The sequence below is a fragment of the Perna viridis genome, chromosome 12 (genome assembly GCF_037379345.1).
Source record: "Perna viridis isolate PV_CMFRI_1.1 ecotype Kerala chromosome 12, ASM3737934v1, whole genome shotgun sequence".
Taxonomy (NCBI): domain Eukaryota; kingdom Metazoa; phylum Mollusca; class Bivalvia; order Mytilida; family Mytilidae; genus Perna; species Perna viridis.
In genome coordinates this window covers 33,005,413-33,024,962 of record NC_142456.1, presented here as the reverse complement: position 1 = coordinate 33,024,962, position 19,550 = coordinate 33,005,413, and the positions used below count along the sequence as shown (strand labels likewise).

Genomic DNA, 19,550 nt, shown 5'->3' with positions numbered 1-19,550 from the left:
AAATGGTACCCCGCAGATAATAGTACTTTCACAGTAGTATAGGGGCATTGAATTTTTTTTTTAAAGTTTCAGTGACCTTTACTTATAACCTTTAATCAATTGGGGTTCAGATATTAACTAAAAAAGAACTCATGGTCAAAATCAATAGAAATTCAAGGCTCATGTACACCCAGGCATACTACATTGTATAGAAATACCCACCTCTCCCTATTTCAAGTGGCAATCAAAATTTGACTACCCCATTGTCCTTGTGTCCCATCCCTTTTTCATTTCATCATCATTTCATGTTCATTTTGTCATCCATTTCATGTTCATCGTCTGAATATAGCTGAAGTATTGCTGCTCAAACGTTAAACCCCAACAATCAATCAATCAATCAATATGATACATGGTATGTAATCAGATCAATAAAATATAAATTCTAATGCAAAATTTGTTGTAATGTGAATTTTCATTTGTCAGGATAACATCATAAATTACAGGACATCAATCTACAACTGACATCACATATTTTTTATATGCAGGGGCAAAGTTATTTTTAAAGATGTTAAATGATTATTTTGACAAATCTTTTTCACTTCTGTATTATTGAGAAAACCATTTTGTATTTGAAGATTTGTTGTCAAGAATCTAGATTTGACAGTGGCAACTGGCAAGTATTTTTTTACTGGCACCACTTACGCATTGCCAGTGTCAAATCCACAATGGACGCATCAAAATCCTTAAACTCAATACAGAACTTAAAATCTTATATTTTTTTAATAATATTCATTCACAGTAGGAGGGAACTTGTCCTCCTAAAAATTCATTATTTCATATTTAATTCCTTTTCAGTAAACTTATCAAAGTAAACATACACAATATCATACTGAATTCTCTATAGGCTCCTCGCGAATTGTTCTCTCTCTTAAATTATTCTTTATTATAATAATATCTTCCATTACCATAATCACCTTTTAAGAACATCTGTACCCAAATGAATCACAAAATTTTTATTTACTCCTAAACTGATAGTAGAGCCTGTATTTTCAAATTACTCAAGAAATTAAAGCCAAAGGTGTATTTTATAACAATATAGGTATCAATGTCACATCCTCCCTTGCTTAGATTATTTTTTTCATACATTCATCAAGTTTTGAAGATTAAGGAATTGAAATATATTTAATTTGTATCAAGGCCTTGTCCTCAAAAATTTTAATCTTGGCACTCCTAGCAACCATGTTATTCTTCTCTTTCAGAATCATTATTAGGGAATTTTATCAAAATCAAAAGTTGCCATGGTGACTAGCAATAAAATATCATCATCTATATGCAATGACACAGTGTAAACTTTCAGAGATTCACGATAAAAACTGACTTTCAGGTCTAACATAAAAGGAACATTCAATTAAACTTGTATGAACAAGGATGAAATCAGAGACACGGTACAAGTCAATGGACTGGTCCTTTCCTTGACATCCACGGAGTTTACAGGGGTTTTAAGAAAGTAAATCTCCAATGTGATCTGAATCATTAATTGTTTAGTGGATTAACTGGCTAAATCATACAGTACTTCTAAGTATAGTAGATGTGGTATGATTGCCAGTGAGACAGTTATCCATCAAATGCCAAGCAATTAACAAACAAACTTCTACAATTCACCGTACTGTCTCCACAATGGTGGCCAAAACCCATACCATAGAGTAAACTGCATAAGGCCCAAAATAAATGATGTGAAACTTTTCATAAAAGACAAAAATCCACCTAATATATAGAAAAAACATAAGACAAATAACAATGAAAATGAAAAACAACGAAAACCACCGGACTACAGGTTCCTCGCATGGGACATATGCACATAAAGTTTGTGATGGCGTTAGACATGTTTTTAGGGCATTCAACCTTCCCCTTACCTGGGAGAGTGGTAGGCAAATGCAACAATATAATTTTAGCAGTTTTCTATCATATAATGGTCCCAACCAATCACATTTTACTTAGCTATCTTGAAAGTGTGCTAGCAGCATGAAACTAACTACATTTGGTTTCAACAGAGACTATATACTCCTAGATTAGGGTATCTAAAATATTAAAACTTAACTTAGTAAAGCTACTTCAGGGTTTGACCCTAACATCATTTGTTTGGTGGTCAACAGGTCTATTTCAGAGGTAAAATAAGATGTGTGCAGATGGTAATGATGGTTCTGTTCTTAGATCTTATGAAAAATAAGTCAAAATTTAGACGCATAGGACTACTATGAACATTTATCAAGTAGTCAACTCTTAAATTAGGGTGGCACAGAACTACCAGATTACTGTTAGTGTTGATCCCTATACTTGCTCAGGCCCACAGGACATTGACTAAATGATTTCTTTGTTCAGATTAATTCCCTTTAGAAGATGCTAACATCTATCATCTCTCTTAATTTTAACAGCTCTATAAAATCCATCGAATTGTTAAATAGGGCCTACATTTACAAGACTTTTGCAGAGACAGGCAGGTTAAACACAGTTTTATAAACCTAATGGAATCGATGCTGAATGATACATCATGTCGAGTATAGGTAGAGTACTGCAAATCTATCAATTTTCATAGTGCATTAATTTTGGCAATTTTCGCAGTGAACAGAAAAGCAGGAAAAATTAAATACCCGCAAAAATTACATTTAACACTATATAATATACTTATTTTATAAAACTATGCACAGAATTGGCGAAAATTTAATCTGTTAACACTAACCCTACTCAACCATATCGGTTATAGTACATGCATGATCGTTTTGACTAGTGAAATTGTACATACATGATTTATATTGTACATGATAAACTTACTACAGTATGTGAATGGGCATGATGTGCAAGTTGTAAAGTAAAACGAAAGATTAATGACCTAAAAAAGACAGTGAAGCAACTAAAAAGACTTTTGCAAATGTACTACAAAATGAAGAATCTTAATTCACTATTGGCACAAGGAACACTTCACTCTAACCAAAAACACAAAGAAACCATTATTGCTTTAATGCTGAATGTCAAACTTGATGAGCAAATCAATTCTTTGCACTTATGAAAGTTGTCAATAGTTTGACTTACTCCAGGCAAACTTCAATATCAATCTGGAAAATCTCCTACGAAGAAGACTTACAAATGTATTATCATACAATATTGCTACAGGCTGAAGTACCATATTAAATATGATGAAAGTGAAATCAAGGGATGGATAGGATCTTTAAAATAAGAATGTCAAGGGTATTTGTAGTTAACCAAACAAATTCATTTCTATTGGTTTCAATTTTTGTTGTTTGTTAAAGTTTTTTAGAACAAATAAAAGAACAATGTTCCAATGCCCCCTGCGTAAAAAATATACATTTCAAACTTTTAATTCACTGAAATTTTCTAAGTCCAAGGACCATAACTTCTGTAAAAATCATTCAACCATAACCAAAGTCGAACTTAATCTGTTACTCTTTATAATAAAGCTACATACCAAAAATAAACTTATCTGGTTGGAGCATTATAAAAAAAGTGCAGAAAGTGTGGACAGATGGACGGACAGAAGCCCAGCATTTCCATGTCCCCTCGTGACGCATCATGGAGAACAAAAACTACCACCAACTGTCTAAATTAATCTTCCTTTTCCATCAGACTTGACCAATGTACAGTATGGTGGGTGCCTTGCAAGAAACAGGAACTTTTCACCCTTCCGAAGCACCCGACTTCATCCCCGGCTTTTAGTTGGGTTAGTGGCATTTGTTTGTAAGTGTTTTATTTCATTCTTTTCTGTTGTATTTTTAATATGATGTTCATGTGAACACTTTTTATTTTGGTTCAATGTCATATTCCAGATATGACTTACATGTACAAATGACACACAAGCACTACTATCAAGTAGATAATAACAAATGTATATTGAGAGTCATATGGCAGTATTTGGAACAGTATGTTGTCCTGAAGGAATCATAATGAACAAACAATATTCACTAACAAGCTCCAAGACACATTTTATACTCATTGAAAAGTAATTTACAACACCATCTCAGAAATGGATATTGGAACAACTGAGCCCCGTCCACCAGTCCAAAATAGTTTCATGCTGTCAATGAAGCATTTTACCGACACAATAGAAAATCAAATTTTTAAAAGTAAAAAATTTTGCCAGATAACTAAACCATTATGTCCAAAATGAAAAACATGCTAAACTAGGTGAAAATCTGTCAATACTTTACCATATCAGAAAATTACCTTCATTGTCCACACTGAAAGGCACACCAGGGGTGATAATCTCATATCCACAAATTTTCCCATATTGCAGAGACTCATCTTGGTCAATGGCTTTAACTTTGACAAGTGAGTCATACACCTTTCCTTCCCGAAGGTCTGCAAACAAGCTTGTCTTTTCAAACTTCGGTGAGAATTCATCCACATCTAAAACTTTGACAAACACAACAGCTCTGGAATAAATGAATAAAGCATGCTGCTTATTTTTTAAGAAATTACAATGAGCAATATATATACTGTGAAAGAACTTTAATTCCAAGATACCAATTTTTGTGGAAAAGGAAAGAAAAAAAGTTCATGGATTCTTGAATTTATGGTTTTGAGGTTTTCAGTATACATATCAATGGAAATCTCCTTTCCATTGGAAACCAAATTTTGTGGTTTAGCCTACCCACGAAAAACCACGAAAAATGGTATCTCACGAACAATAGTACTTTCAAAGTAACATGTAACAAGAAAATTTTGCAAGGTTCTAATTTTGACTATATATTTGCAATAAAAGCAAATGTAACTCCAGATATTTTACTTATAATTTTCATTTCATCAAATCACAAGATGAGAAAAATAAAGACTGCAAACATTTTATAAACCTATTCTTAGACCAAATCACAAAATTTAGCACCCTCCAAAAGTGTCCCCTATGCGGTAACTCCAAGGAAAAGATTAAGTCCTCCTTTGATTGAATGACCATAACGTGATGAGAGAGTAGTCAAGGGAACCAAGATTATAGCGGTAATCAAAAGAATGTAATCCAGGGACAAAGACCAGACATGGAAGAGTAATCAAGGGAACCAAGGTTATAGCGGTAATCAAAAGAATGTAATCCAGGGACAAAGACCAGACATGGAAAACAGACATACACAACAAAGAACATAAAGTAACTAAAATCATACATACAAAGTAACAAAAGCAAATGAGCAACTCGGACTCTACTAAAAACTGGGAGCATGGACCAGGTGCACTGGTAGGGTAAGCGTCCCCTGCTTTTCTAGAAACACCCACCGAGTTGCTCATAAAAAGTCAAGTCTGAGGTAGGCAAATGAGGAAAGGAAACCTATGACCCGTTGAATAAATCAGTTTTCATTGTGCAGATGGATACAACATAACGATCCACAAGTTCATGATGACGACCATAAAACTTCTGTAGTGATGACTTCAATCTTGTAGCAACATAATGCTTTAAAATTATCAAAAAGATTTTAACTTCCTATCATGTCATAGGTATTCTAATCTTTATTGGATACAAAAATGTACAAAGTTTAAATTTCCAGTAAATTACCTAAGGAAGTTCATCAAGTGATTGTCATTTAATCAAGGGAACTCTATTCCCCAGAGTTAACTACATTACTGACTATTAATGTTCCCAAGGCAACTACAGAGCCTGCAATTACATTTGTACGTTTTATGTCAAAATTGAAGGTCTTGGTCTGAAACTGAGCTCTAGCTGTAGTTTTGGTAGATTTTTTTTTATTAAGAATTGTTGTTCAATAAGTTACCCAAGCTCATAATTATAACTTTTAATTTAATGCATTATGTCACATTTAATTGTGCAGTGTTCAGACATGATTTAACATGAAGCCAACATTAAATGGAGGTTTGCTAAATCGGAAGTACACATGCAGAAAAAAACCTAAAAAAAAACTGAACAATGCTCATTAACTTGATACCCCCTCCCCCATTTGACAACATGCTCCTATTAAATCTCCATTTAGATATAAATCAAAATCTAAAACAGGAGGTGCACAATAGTGTAACATTTAATAAAAATCCTGTGAAAGTTTCAATTCCATTAAGTGTAGAATGAGTAATGGATATGAGAAGGGTACCCCATGTCTACATATTAACAAATGATTTAAAATCTAGGAGGTGCACAGTGGAAACACGGAATACAGAGTCTTTGAAAGTTTCACTCATTTCCATTCAGTGGTATGGAAGGAGTAACAGATAAGAGATGGGTCCCCCTATGTAACAGAAAGAGGGAAGGAAGGACAGACAGAAGGATGGACAAACATCCCTATCACTATATACCCCTAACTTTGCAAGTGGGGGGTATAAAAAAATGAATAGTAATTTACAGATTCAAAAACTAGGAATTCAGTTTTAAAGTGAAATCATATCAGTGTTTCAGCCAATGCATACAGTTCAGCACTCACTTAAAATAAATCTATTCTAAATCTTCTCCATGACATTTGTTTATATCATAATTCATCAGGTACATTTTCCTACTTTGTAATGTATTACATATACTACAAAGTATCTATTTATTGGTGCCATTTTAAGTAGCACTCAACCTAAGAATCATGCAAAATATGATTTATGGTTGGAAAAACTACATATTTTTATTTTTGATATTTTGTTTAAATTGTTATAATAAACAGATATCGACATGTGGTTTTTCAAATAACCTGTGCTCTTAGAAGATAAAAATTATACAGAATGTACTGTAGAATTCATAATTAAGGGAGATAACTCTGTAACTAACACTAAAATACAATAAAAACTTGGATTTTCAACAAGAATAATCTCCTAAGAGCAGACAAATTGGAATGAATAAGTATAAATTTCATCATCTAGATGTATAAAGCAACTTAATAACAAAAATAAAAATATGTAGCCTTTTTCGAGGTGTATCACATTTTGTAGATTTTGCATGATTCTTACAAAGACTGCTACTTAATTCATCATTAGTTCAATACTAATGAGATTAACTCCAAAGAGAGGAACAAGTTCAAATTAATCATGAAACCAATGGAAACCATACACATCTGTTTATGCAAGTTAATGCACCAGATTTCTTCAAATTAAATTTTAATGAGATAATTCCTCTGTCAATTAAGTCGGGCACATAGCAAGCAGTTCAGTTGGTGATGTTCAAATTATCCTCAAAATTCACAAATTTCCTCAATTTCACAGCAGCTAAAAAATAACAATTCATAAAGCATGTGTATCCTAAGAATTATTTTTCTTCCTCAAACTACCAATGCAATTATAATTGAGAATCATTAGCTACTTCATTTGTTTTTGGAAATCATACTTGTCAGTGTTATTCATACAGAATTGAGTTAATCCCTTGTTCACCATGGGCTGGCTATGTAATGTTAAATATACACTACAGCATAATAATAAACAGAACAAAAAATGTAAAAACAAATAAAACTTGACTCAGATTTATACTCATTTATTAAAAAATATTGCACACACAAAATTTGCAAAATTATCAAAAAAAAAGGAGGGTTCTAACCCTAAGACCAATCTGATTGGTGGTAAAAATTCATATTTTAAGGGGACAACAATTTGCTGGGAAACTACCATATAAGCCCCCCCTCGATTGAAATAGTCATCCCCCGAAGAGAAGAAGGAACTGACAGTTAGACAACATTGTACCTGTCTGATTCTCTAGCAATTTCTCCACAGTCATATGCAACAATAGAGAATCTATATCTGATACGTTTCTCGAAGTTTAATCTCTGTCCTTCTTTTAGCTTTATCTGACCTATTCCTTTCTTTCTGTCCACCATATGTACTGTAAATGGACAGTTGTGTTTTGCTGATAGCACCCTGAAACCACATATTATCCCTGAAAAATAGAAAATTAAATATTATAAGTCACTTAGTAGATACAAGAGTTCACTGATAGACACCTTGGCTTGCAATGTGTAAAAACCTAGGGATGAATTATCTCCCATTCAAAGCATTGGACATTAACATAAACACTTGATAAGATGCTAACCTTCATACGTTTCACAGAATGTTCTGTCAAAGTACACTGAATGGTTTTGGAGGAGCAGCACTTATAAGGTGTATGAAACTGACACATAGATGGACAAGCTAATTTCACAGAAAGTTTTGTCAAATTACACTGAATGGTTTTGAAGGAGCAGCACCTACAAGGTGTATGAAACTGACATATAGATGGACAAGCTCATTTGTTTATAAATACACCATCCTACTTTCTTTGTAGATTGTATCTCAAAGATTGCATTCCTTGTTTAAAAGCAGCCCCAATCCTTTATTTTTGGGAAATCTTGCTGTATTTCGAACACATAGGGAAAATATTTTAGGGGGGATAGAAATGCATTGTATCCCAATCTAGAACTGAAAATCGATACAGAACTAACTGAAAATCAATACAGAACTGACAAATAGGTACTCCCAATATTCATTAGGTTGTGACTCTCTGAAAAAAAAAATTTCCCAGAAGTGAAGAAAGCACTGGACCGAGAAATCATATCCCAAAGAACATTTCACTGGCTTCTTTACCTGGTTTTCAAAAAATTATGCCTGACAATTGGGAATTTTCCTTCCTTCAAGAACCTTTGGGAATATTTTTTTCCAACATTTTATGAAAGTCTCTAGGGGAAACAGCCGATATTGGGCTGCAATTAAAGTTTAACAAAATCACAGTATTCATGTTTTTTTTGGTTTTTTTTTCAAGAATCAAACTTTACAGAATAACTATACATTTACTGAAAATATGACAAGCTTTTAAAACCCTGCACAAAATCTTCATTCAACAAAAACACATACATACAGCATAAGTTTGGTGGAGCATACAATAACAAATACCTCAACATAAACTTTACATAACATTTCTTAATGTCACCATAAGGTTAAATGTATTAGTTTATATAGACAAAGGATTGTCCTAATCTGACAATGGATGGATGATAAACAACCTGATGACACTAATAACTTAAGCAGAATATAACCTCTGATTCTGAAAATCGTTTATCATCCTGAAAAGCCGCAGGTGACTGTTACCAAATAATGGCATTCTGTCAACAATGACGGAAAATAAAAACAAATCGACTGGCAACAAAATTATCAAATTTTCACACCCAATTCCATCTTCAGAAGGAATAACAGTCTCTGCCATTATCGTAAATGACTTAGACCAGTAACATAATCCTTATCTCTCTACCAGAAGGAATTAGATTGGTTTCCTTAAGTCAATAATCAATAAATATTTCCGATTGACTTGACAATCAGTTTCCTTTTGAAGTGTTGACGGAATGGCATAATATAGAACATGGGATCGCCTTTTGGATCGTTTTTTTTCTTCTTTTTTTTTGTAATTGGTTTGGTATAAAGTATGGATATGTTAATGAAAGAGTAATCAAGGGAACCAAGGTTACAGTGGTAATCAAAAGAATGTAGTCTAGGGACAAAGACCAGACATGGACAACAAAGAACATGAAGTAACTAAAATCATACATACAAAGTAACAAAAGCAAATGAGCAACTCGGACTCCACTAAAAACTGGGACCATGGACCAGGTGCACCGGTAAGGTAAGTGTATATCAGGTATACTAAAAGTAAAACATTGAACTTTAAAAGGCTTTTAATCCTTAGGGCAAAGACCAGTCTGCAGGCTGATAATAGTGTCAAGACTTTGTTTTAATTTATTGAATCCTTGCGAGAATAATCAAACATAAGAATTTGTTGCTTCATAATGTTTTATCAAGAATAATTGAAAACAATTAATTCTGCTTATTATACACAGGCAAATGTGCAACACATGAGAATCATATGGTTTGGATCATATGATTATCATATAAATCGAGCACCATATGATAATCATCGAGCACTATATGATTATCATATCTGGCACATTTGGCTGTGTAAGAATGGTGAATACTTCTCTTGTTTCTCAATAACTTAAGTGATAGTCTCTACAAGAGTCAGGCAGTGGGTGAAACAGGGTCCGAAAAAAAATCAATTTGAAAGATTATTTTGACTATTTGCACCAACAGAATAAAAAAAGAAAAGATTTTCCAAATCATTTTTGTTATTGTTTGATCAAATTTCATTTAAATGACCTCAAAATGAACATTTCAAGGGCAGATGTTATTCTGTCTAAAAAAAACTCAATTTTTCTAACATTCTACAGAAAAATTTTTGAGCAAAGCCAGTGATGCAGAGATCTGAAATAATGGTATTTTAGATATTCAAAGCATCCTTGAGTGAAATTACATTATCAGATCGGTTGGGTTTTGTCATGCATGTTTCTGATTTTTTTTCCCATTTTGCTTGATTCTCACAAAAACTTACACATATTATACTCAAAGTCAGCAAGACAGACAACTTATTGTACAAAAAGAACTTGTCCCAAAAGTCAACTGACTATTGTGAAAATGTTCCACGTTACTGTGCATTAATCTATAAATTTTATCTGATAAATCCCACAAATAACAAGACAAATATTTCTTTAATTCATCTCATATTCATAAATTAAAGAAAAAATATTGTATATGTATAATTAAAATATGTCCATACCTACAATGTACCTACATTTACCATCACCTAGCCTTAAAGTATTAGATTTAGGATTGGAGAAACAAACAATATGTTAATTTTGGCCTAATTTATTAAGAATTCTGAGAAAGTTTTAAAATAGTACATTTTCATGATAGATCAAATAATATACATCTCACAATAGGAGAAAATCAATGAGCTTTTAGAACACCTTGGTAACAATATACAAACCCACAATTACCAGTTTAATGGTAAAATCATACCTAAAACTCATGATCAACGCAGATTAAATTAGAAAATAGGATACATTACAGGAATATATACTTAAATGGAATCAAATTAACTACATATACATGTACAGACTATCTGGTTATGTACAAAAAAAAACATGTAACTAAGGAAAGAATTCTGAAATATAATACCAAAATTAAATCACCATCTATAAGGCCAAGCATTATAAATGTCAGTTGGATATTCCTCTACTTAGATCTCAGAACATGCATACATGTACGCTCTTTATGTGTACATTTTGGGTAGGTATAGAAAAATAGGATAATTAATTGGAAAGAGTGAATAACCAAAATAATATCATGAGTGCCGAAGAACATCTAGATTTAATCAGTGTGCAGAACTTGTTTTGCACACCAGTTAAAGCCTAAAGCATTCTTGGGATGAGCGATTATATTTTAGTTATTCACGATAACCAATTGATTATCCTATTTATTATGATTTTCTTCAAAATTTATTGATATTTTCAACATGAATTTTAAATTCTGTGATTGGCAGATTGAGATAAAATTTGTAATGTTTTTGCGGGAGAACGTCCAGGAAGTCCGAGAATGAAATTACCCAATTTAATTTCACAGTGTGAATTATCAAAATTTATTACACTGACAACATTCGATAAAATGCTGCTATGTATATAATAAATAAAATTATGCTTTATGGGCAGACATCCAAAACCCATTATTGCATTATCACTAAAGCACTACTATATATGACTACTAAGAAATGCAAAAAAAAATTGTTTTAAGAGCAAAATAAGTGTGGACCATCTTTGTGGGTAGATAAAAGAAGAGCAATCATATACAAATTCTTTTACATCTTAATAAAGACATAAAGGAATATAAAGAAGAGCAATCATATACAAATTCTTTTACATCTTAATAAAGACATAAAGGAATATAAACACATAAAGGAATATAATATTTTGACCTACATGTTTACTATTAAGTTTTGAGCCAGCATCTCTGATATATTACATCCACTCTCTGGTTACATTTACTTTCAGAACGCCTACAGTATCAACCTCTGATATATTACATCCACTCTCTCGTTACATGTACTTTCAGAACCCTACAGTATCAACCTTTGAAAATTTGTGCTGTTGGTAGGCGACAATGACAACTTCATGTATGTGAGCTATCTAGATTTACGTGATTAGTAAGTAGCCTAGTAGGATTATAATACAGGAAGTTAAGATCCATATATTCTTGATAACTGACAGACCTCTGGTACTGACTGATAAAATTTTGTCTGTACTAGAATCTTGAGGAATAAGGTCTCCACAAATCTCATAATGAATTTTTTTTACAAACAGCATATTTTACATGTAGGATGTCAGGAGTAATACAGAAAAGTGAGTTGATAGGAGAAGAATTGATACTTCAGCCCAAGAAATATTTTATTGCATAAAAATGAAGTCATTTTTTTTTTTATATCAATTGACATACAAATGTAATATGCATTATTCACTAAAACTGAATGACAGAATAATTTTTGGTCCTGTAGAACAGTCTGGTTTGAATGACAATAACACATCATCAAATTTCAGGAATTCTATAATACATGGAGAATATGTATAGTGAATATGTAAAAGAGACAACAACCCTACTGGTATGTAAGCCCAAGGCCATCCACTGGTCTCAAAGGAACGACAAGGAAACTATCATACCACGGGGCTGGCTGCAGCAGGCCCCATAACATCATTATACACATGTACAGCGAAATGGTTGTCTCTATATTCTAAAGGTAAAAATGAAACAAGACATACAAAGGCCAGAAATTATTGACTTGGGACAGGCACAAAAAGTGTGGCAGGGTTAAAGTTTTAAGTGCCAATGTACATGTAACTAAGATCAATTTATTATTGCATAAAGTAATAATTATATTTACAAGTGTGCTGATCAATATGCCAAAACAAATCTATTTCAAGCAACAGTGACCTTGAATGTTGACCTACCAAAAGCAGGGTATGACCTTGTCATATTGAGCATCTAAGTTGATGAAATTTTACTTGCCTATATAATATCAACACAACCATTAGAAACCACCGAAACGGGCAGATTCCTCAAGTATACTGTAAAAGCAGAATTTTCGTTCGGGATTTAATTTTGTTTATTTCGTGTGTGGAGCAACGAAAATAAGTCCCCACGAAAATTCATATCCAGACATATATTACAATTTTAAATTTTAAAGGTTTATTGTTTGCATACATATCTTCATGAATGGAACTGTGATTATGTGATGTTTCATAAACTGAAAATTCTAAGGTCAATAGACTATGACTGTTGGGGCATTAATAATGCATAAAAGAGATATGGAACTGCAATAGTGATGCTAATGCAACTACATGTACATGTATATGCCAAACACAACTGACCTAGGTGATGACCTTATAAGACCTTACATGTAACAAGAAATTTTCAAGTCAATTAGCCATGACTGTAGGAGCATTTGCATAACACAGATACAGAACTGTGATAAAGGGATGCTACATGTAATGTAATGTAATATGACTGACCTAAAACAAAAGGATACTGTGTGGAACTGTCTGATAATCAAAAACCTATCCACATGAAATTTTAAATTTTAAAGTCAACAGACCATGACTGTAGGGGTATGTGCATGAAAGGATAAGAATTGTGATATAGTGATGCTAGTACATCAACATGTATAACCACATACCAAAAATGATTGACCAAGTTAGTACACGGGGTCCAAACTAACCTAATCACAAAAATTAACATGAAAATTTTTAAATGGACAGTGATGCCAATAACAGAAAACTAATGCATCTAACATTCGGTGACATTCCTTTAAATACCTAGCTAGTAAGTTCTTACAGTGATTAACAAGGTCTTTGATAGCAGCTATAAATTTCAAAGAAGTGATGAGTATTTTCCTCCAATCTTTTAATGGTTTAGTATTGATTACTTTCATCCCAATCAAATAAAATTTGACTTGCTTAATGAAAACTCCCTCTCTTCCCTTTTAATCAAATTTTTAAGAACTTTGTGTATTGAATTAGATGAAAAATTGGAGAAAAAACTGTGATCAATTGGTTTGACTTCTCAGAGATGTTAAAATTCACAATAAAAGTTTAATTTCCTTAGCATTATAGGACAATGCCATCAATTCTAAAATTTGTTTAAAGCAATCATTCCATTATAAAATTGCCTTTTTATTCTACATTATTGACAGTGTGAACAACTTAGATTTTCTTCTAGGATTTCAAACACTCCAGGCATTGAGTGCAATTCTGGTGTGACAAAAAGATGTCTTGCATTTATGAAAGGATATGTTTAAGTGTTAAAGCAGACTTAAAATATGGACAAGTTAATTTTCATTCTGAGTGTTCTATAAAAACCAAATTTAAAAAATCTTAGAACACCAGTGGAACTGTTTTACAGCAACTGCCTGAAATAGTATAGACATGGTAGTAAAAGGCTGCCTCATAACTTAGCATATACATGTACATGTACATTTTTGTACATGCAAAATCTATAAATTTCATCTAAAACATGTACATGAAGCATATACTTTGTCACACTAGATACAAATCCATCTCTTCCAAACAGAGAAAATTTGCAGTCCCTCAAAACAGATACCAGCAGTTGATATGTGATGGCAATCAAAATTGTGTTCAATATACAAATATATGCCAAATTGGAAATATGTCAGTCTTTCCAAAGGTTCTTTTTTTTTTCTGGACATTCGGTCCAGTGATGACATACTATTTGCATGACTGAACCAAGTTTTACCGTCCATTTTGACCTAAATCAAGAATGACTAATATAGGAAATTTTCTGGACTTTCGGTCTGGCGTTCCAGATTTTTTTTCGGCCCCATCATTTTTACTGGTGATATCCAACAAATCTTCGGAAAGACTGATCCGTGCATTCCAATTTGAGCTAATTGTAACAAAACTCTGACAGACAGAATGATGGACGAACCAACAAGGTGTTATACTTCCAACTCTATACAGTATGTGAGATCTATATCCAACATGAACAGTGAATTATTTGACAGTCTGTCTAAAACAAACATATTAAAAATGATTGTGTTCCTTCAAGTCTATGTCAATGCTTATTGAACATGCCCAACCCTCACAACTACCCTCACACCTCTCCATTGGGCCTACCCTCACACCTCTCCATTGGGCCTAATCTACAAGAAGAGATGAGCAAAAACTTTTCCTTGTTAGTGCTCACTTCGTCCATTTGTCTTTGACAGGGAGAAGTGTTTGTAATAGATCACAGAAACAAATATGTCAATATTGTTATTTTTCAAACATTAATTTTCCCAAACTTCTCCTTGTCATTGATGTCTAGATTAAGCCCTGGTGTAAGCAGGAAAAAAATGTTTAGTTCAAGAAGGTCTGAAAAAATTGTTCATTTAAAATACAAGAGGCTCACAGGAGCCTGAATCGCTCTCCTGGTTGAATTTTGCCTTTCAAAGGCAATTAATTTAACAAGAAGTTGTCCAACAATTCTGACTCAAGAACAATTTGGTACATGTAGGACTTGAAAGTTTCAAGATATTGGCTGAAAACTGTAAAAAAAAACATTATTTTTCCCCTTTCAAGGGCAATAATTCTTACAAGAAGTCGTCTGACAACTTTTATCCCTGATAACTTTTGTAGTCCTAATAAGGATCATTTCAGATATTTAAAGAATCTGGCTAAACAAGTAGTGTCAGGAAAAAGATTTTTTTTAAAGAAATAATATCAAAAATAGCAAAAAACATTGAAGAAGGGCAATAACTCCAACATGGCTTAATGGATTAAAACGAAAATTTGACCCCATATATATCGCATCAAGCTGAACACTTTTACCTCTGCCAGAATTTAGCCAAACTTAATGGTTTTGGAGATGTATGCAAAAAACTACTGTCTAACCCCTATGTTATATTTTTAGTAACGGTGGCCATATTTTTTGATGGATAAAAAATCCCCACTTTAGTTCTATGCAGGATACCCTTAGGAACATTTGTACCAAGTTTGGTTTCAATTGGTCAAGTAGTGTTAGAAGAGAGGATTTTGGAAAGAAATAACATTAAAAATAGCAAAAACGTTGAAAAAGGGCAATAACTCCAATATGGCTTCATGGAATAAAAGGAAAATTTGACCGCATACAGATCTAATCAAGCTAAACACTTTTAATATGTCAGAATTTAGCTAAACTTAACAGCTTTTGGAGATATATGCGGAAAACTATTGTCTGCCCCCATGTTCTATTTTTAGTAACAGAGCCCTTTTTTTCGACAGATCAAAATTCCCTAAATCAGTTTTATGCATGATACCCTTAAGAACATTCATACTAAGTCTGTTTCCAATTGGTAAAGTAGTGTCAGAGGAGAAGAGTTTTGAAAAATTTTTAACGACAATGGACTACAGCCGACGACAATGTTGGACGCCAAGTGTTGGAAATAGCTCACATGGCAATTGGCCAGGTGAGCTAAAAAGTTAAAAATTGTGCATTAAAAAAAGCTTTAGAAATTGTTCAGTTAAAAAAGCCCTAAAATTTTATTTAATTAAAAAAAAAATCCAGTTTATACATAACTCTCATTAGCATTGATTTCACCAGTTTTGTTGGTCTTAAAAGATTTGAGAACAAAGAGAAGTTTGCACTTTATCATTTTGATCAAGGGCCTTTTCAACACCCATAATTGGCTTAATTTCATGGTCATCACAAGCACAAACATAGTTCTACTTCACATAATGGAACCTTTATTCCTAAAATTCTTATCCATAATAGTGGTTTAATCATGCTTACTAATTCCAGTTTTGAAGATCATTTGGATAGATTAACGGAACAATTTATCAGGATGAAACTGTCAAATTTTAAAAGGATTTTTCTACACTGTAAAGCTCTGTTTTATATGTATATATCTGCATCTAAACCATGTAGAAATATTTCAAAACAACAAAATATTCTGTAATTTTAAGAGTAAATAGGAACTATTTTACAGCCTTTTTTTTTCCACATTCATTTCTTAAAGAGGATAAAAGGCAATAAAAAGTAATTCCATCTATTTTATACCATTCAAATCACTGTGTTAAATTGAGTGGTGTTTGTTTTATGTGACAAAAGGACGGATATGTAGAAACCCCTGATTTGTGGAGAGCGGTAACATGTACAGTGAATTAAACAGAATTACAGCATTAAAAATATTTTTACAAATATAGACAATGTAGAAACACTTTACCACAAAACTACATGTACATGTACGTATACAGTGATTAAGAAGTGACAGTTTTCAATAAGTAAGTGTCTAAAAATGGATCAAAAACAAAAAATGGCAGAACTTTGTTGAACAGGAAGTAGATGTCCGACAGGCCGAAGTACATGACTAGTACCCCACAATATATGGGACCCCTATCTAATGATAGATACAGGATATCAAGACGTACTGAGGTGTTACGAAATGAATTTCCACACTTGCCCAACCAACATTCAGTACACAACAACTCGATTTTCATGAAATTCTGCCAAAAAGTGGATGGATAGGCTGAAATACCACCTTAAAGTGCTGTAATGTGAAATAGAACAGATGGCTCACCAGTCATTTTTACAAAGCCGTTGATTTACATGTATACTGTATATACATGTAAGTATTTTTGTAGGTGACACACTAAGGAGAAAAACATAATACAAAGTGTATTCCACAATGGTTAGACAGTGAACCCCTATTACTTTGATAGGTTACACAAAACTAGGGCATTAATGAAACATTAAATGATAATACGCCATGCAATGGTGACTTGAAAACTACATTTTGAATTTTCCTGAAAATTAAACTTACATGTAGCCTCTATTTCATGTAACTAAACAAATGTGCATATGTTCATTGACCCTTTCACAAGTTATCATCTGGAAACCTTTGGGGGGACAGACATGCAAAACTTGGATCGCCACTTGGTGTGGGGTATAAATAGGCTTAATCCTATACAGTAGTCATGCTACAACCCCATGACTTGAAGTGTTAAATGCTTGGCCGCTGTCCTCTCTATACAATTATTGAAAGCTTTCTGATATCTTTGTAGATGTAATTTGTATGTACTTATTTGTAATTGTCCATTTAAAGTCAAATTAAAGTTGAATTGATTACTTGACAACTGGCATTTTCCCCTAAATTGGTCACTTAACATAGTAGTGTGACCTCAGAAATTGATAGGAGCACAACAGACAAGGTTAAATACATGTACCTAAAGTTCATAAAATAACAAAAACCTGATGATCAAACAACTGAATTATAAACGCACATGCATACATATACATGTACACGTAAATCTAGTACATAAATAATTAAAGATTTGATCAAAGTTATTTGACAACAACATGTCTAAATGAACATTTCGAACACAATTATTCCCGCTGACAAATTCCTATGAAATGTGATCATCTTTTAATTATTCATAAATTCAATATGTTTTAAAAGTTATATAACTTCTGATCAAATAACATCACAAATGCTATAATAAATTCATAGGAACCAAATATTGTAGCAGTGCGGATCCTTACAAATCAGAAGTTCAAATTACATTGCCATTGAGATTTGATTCCATCAATTATTTACTTCCAAGTTTTGGGAAAGAAATGCAGGGTCTGAATCTTACAAGTACATGTAATTCCTGGCCATTATTGAAAATTCTATAGGAAGCTGAAGCACTTTTTTCAATGGTATTCATTATACATGTACATTTGTATATACATGTAAAATTGTTTAACCACAGTTATTAGTAGGTGAGGTCTTTGTTCATGTATAATGTAAATATTTACAAGAAGAGTTAATAAATTACATGCCAGCTTAATTAACCAAAAGTATACATGCACATGTAGGAGTTTTTTCCACTTCACTCCTACATATTAATCATTTGAATTGTAATTGTATAAAATAAATTCTAAACTTTTTGATCTAAAAATGCCAATGAAATCAATGCTATTTGTACATAAATCTAAACCCATGGAAAAAGAATCTGGAAATCTATACATTTGTTCATGTACATGTACATGTTAACATTCTAAACTGATTTATTCTTAATATAGTTTTAAAAAGTGTTTTAAGTAGTTTTTTATTTACATTGTATATAAATACAAAATGTAAATGCCAACCTTCTATGTTGAAAAGAATTTTTTTCCAATTTAAAGACAGATCTGTATAAGATGCACTTAGAACCCTTCAAATCATAGATTTTTTTTTAAATTGAAATTCAGGTATTTAAAATGTTAATTTAAATAAATGAGGCAAATACCTCAATTTATGATTACATAATTCTACAGCTTACAATTTAATTGGGTGATACAATTTTATTGCCCAAGATAAGTGCAATATCAATCTTCATATAACTCTTATGGACTATGCTTTCGAGAACTTCAATGACTGGTTTACTAAATAAATGTCTTTTTAAACATGTACTTAATCATTTAATTCTAAAAAATGAGGTAGAGGTTTTAATTTACATGGAATGGCAATACATTTTTACATGTGAATTAAACATACATGTACAGGTGTAGTGTTCATGGTTAAAGTTTGTAAGAATAGACCAGACAAAGTCTCATTTTAAATTCTACTTGTTCAATGAAAATACAGTAAAACATACACGTATAATGCAACTAAAGGATACAATAGCGCAATTATGTCTCCTCGGTATTCAGCCAGATCTTTACCCCAACATGCTGCCAAGAAGAAAGTACAGAAACGTTCACGATTGGTGGATAATAAGAAAGATATTTTTTATGAAAAAACTGTACCAACAGTA

At 32.4% G+C, this 19,550-nt stretch overlaps 1 protein-coding gene across 2 annotated transcripts in view; it reads right to left on the bottom strand.

Annotated features, from left to right (window-relative positions):
* LOC148602105 (calsyntenin-1-like) overlaps window positions 1–19,550 on the bottom strand; it is a 47,167-nt gene that overhangs the window by 21,001 nt on the left and 6,616 nt on the right. For both annotated transcript variants that reach the window (XM_088556790.1, XM_088556789.1), the window contains exons 3-4: window positions 7,636–7,828; window positions 4,216–4,424 (exon numbers count right to left, since the gene is read on the bottom strand). In XM_088556790.1, the coding sequence (XP_088412916.1) occupies window positions 4,216–4,424; window positions 7,636–7,828 (402 nt within the window). The remainder of the gene's footprint in view (window positions 1–4,215; window positions 4,425–7,635; window positions 7,829–19,550) is intronic.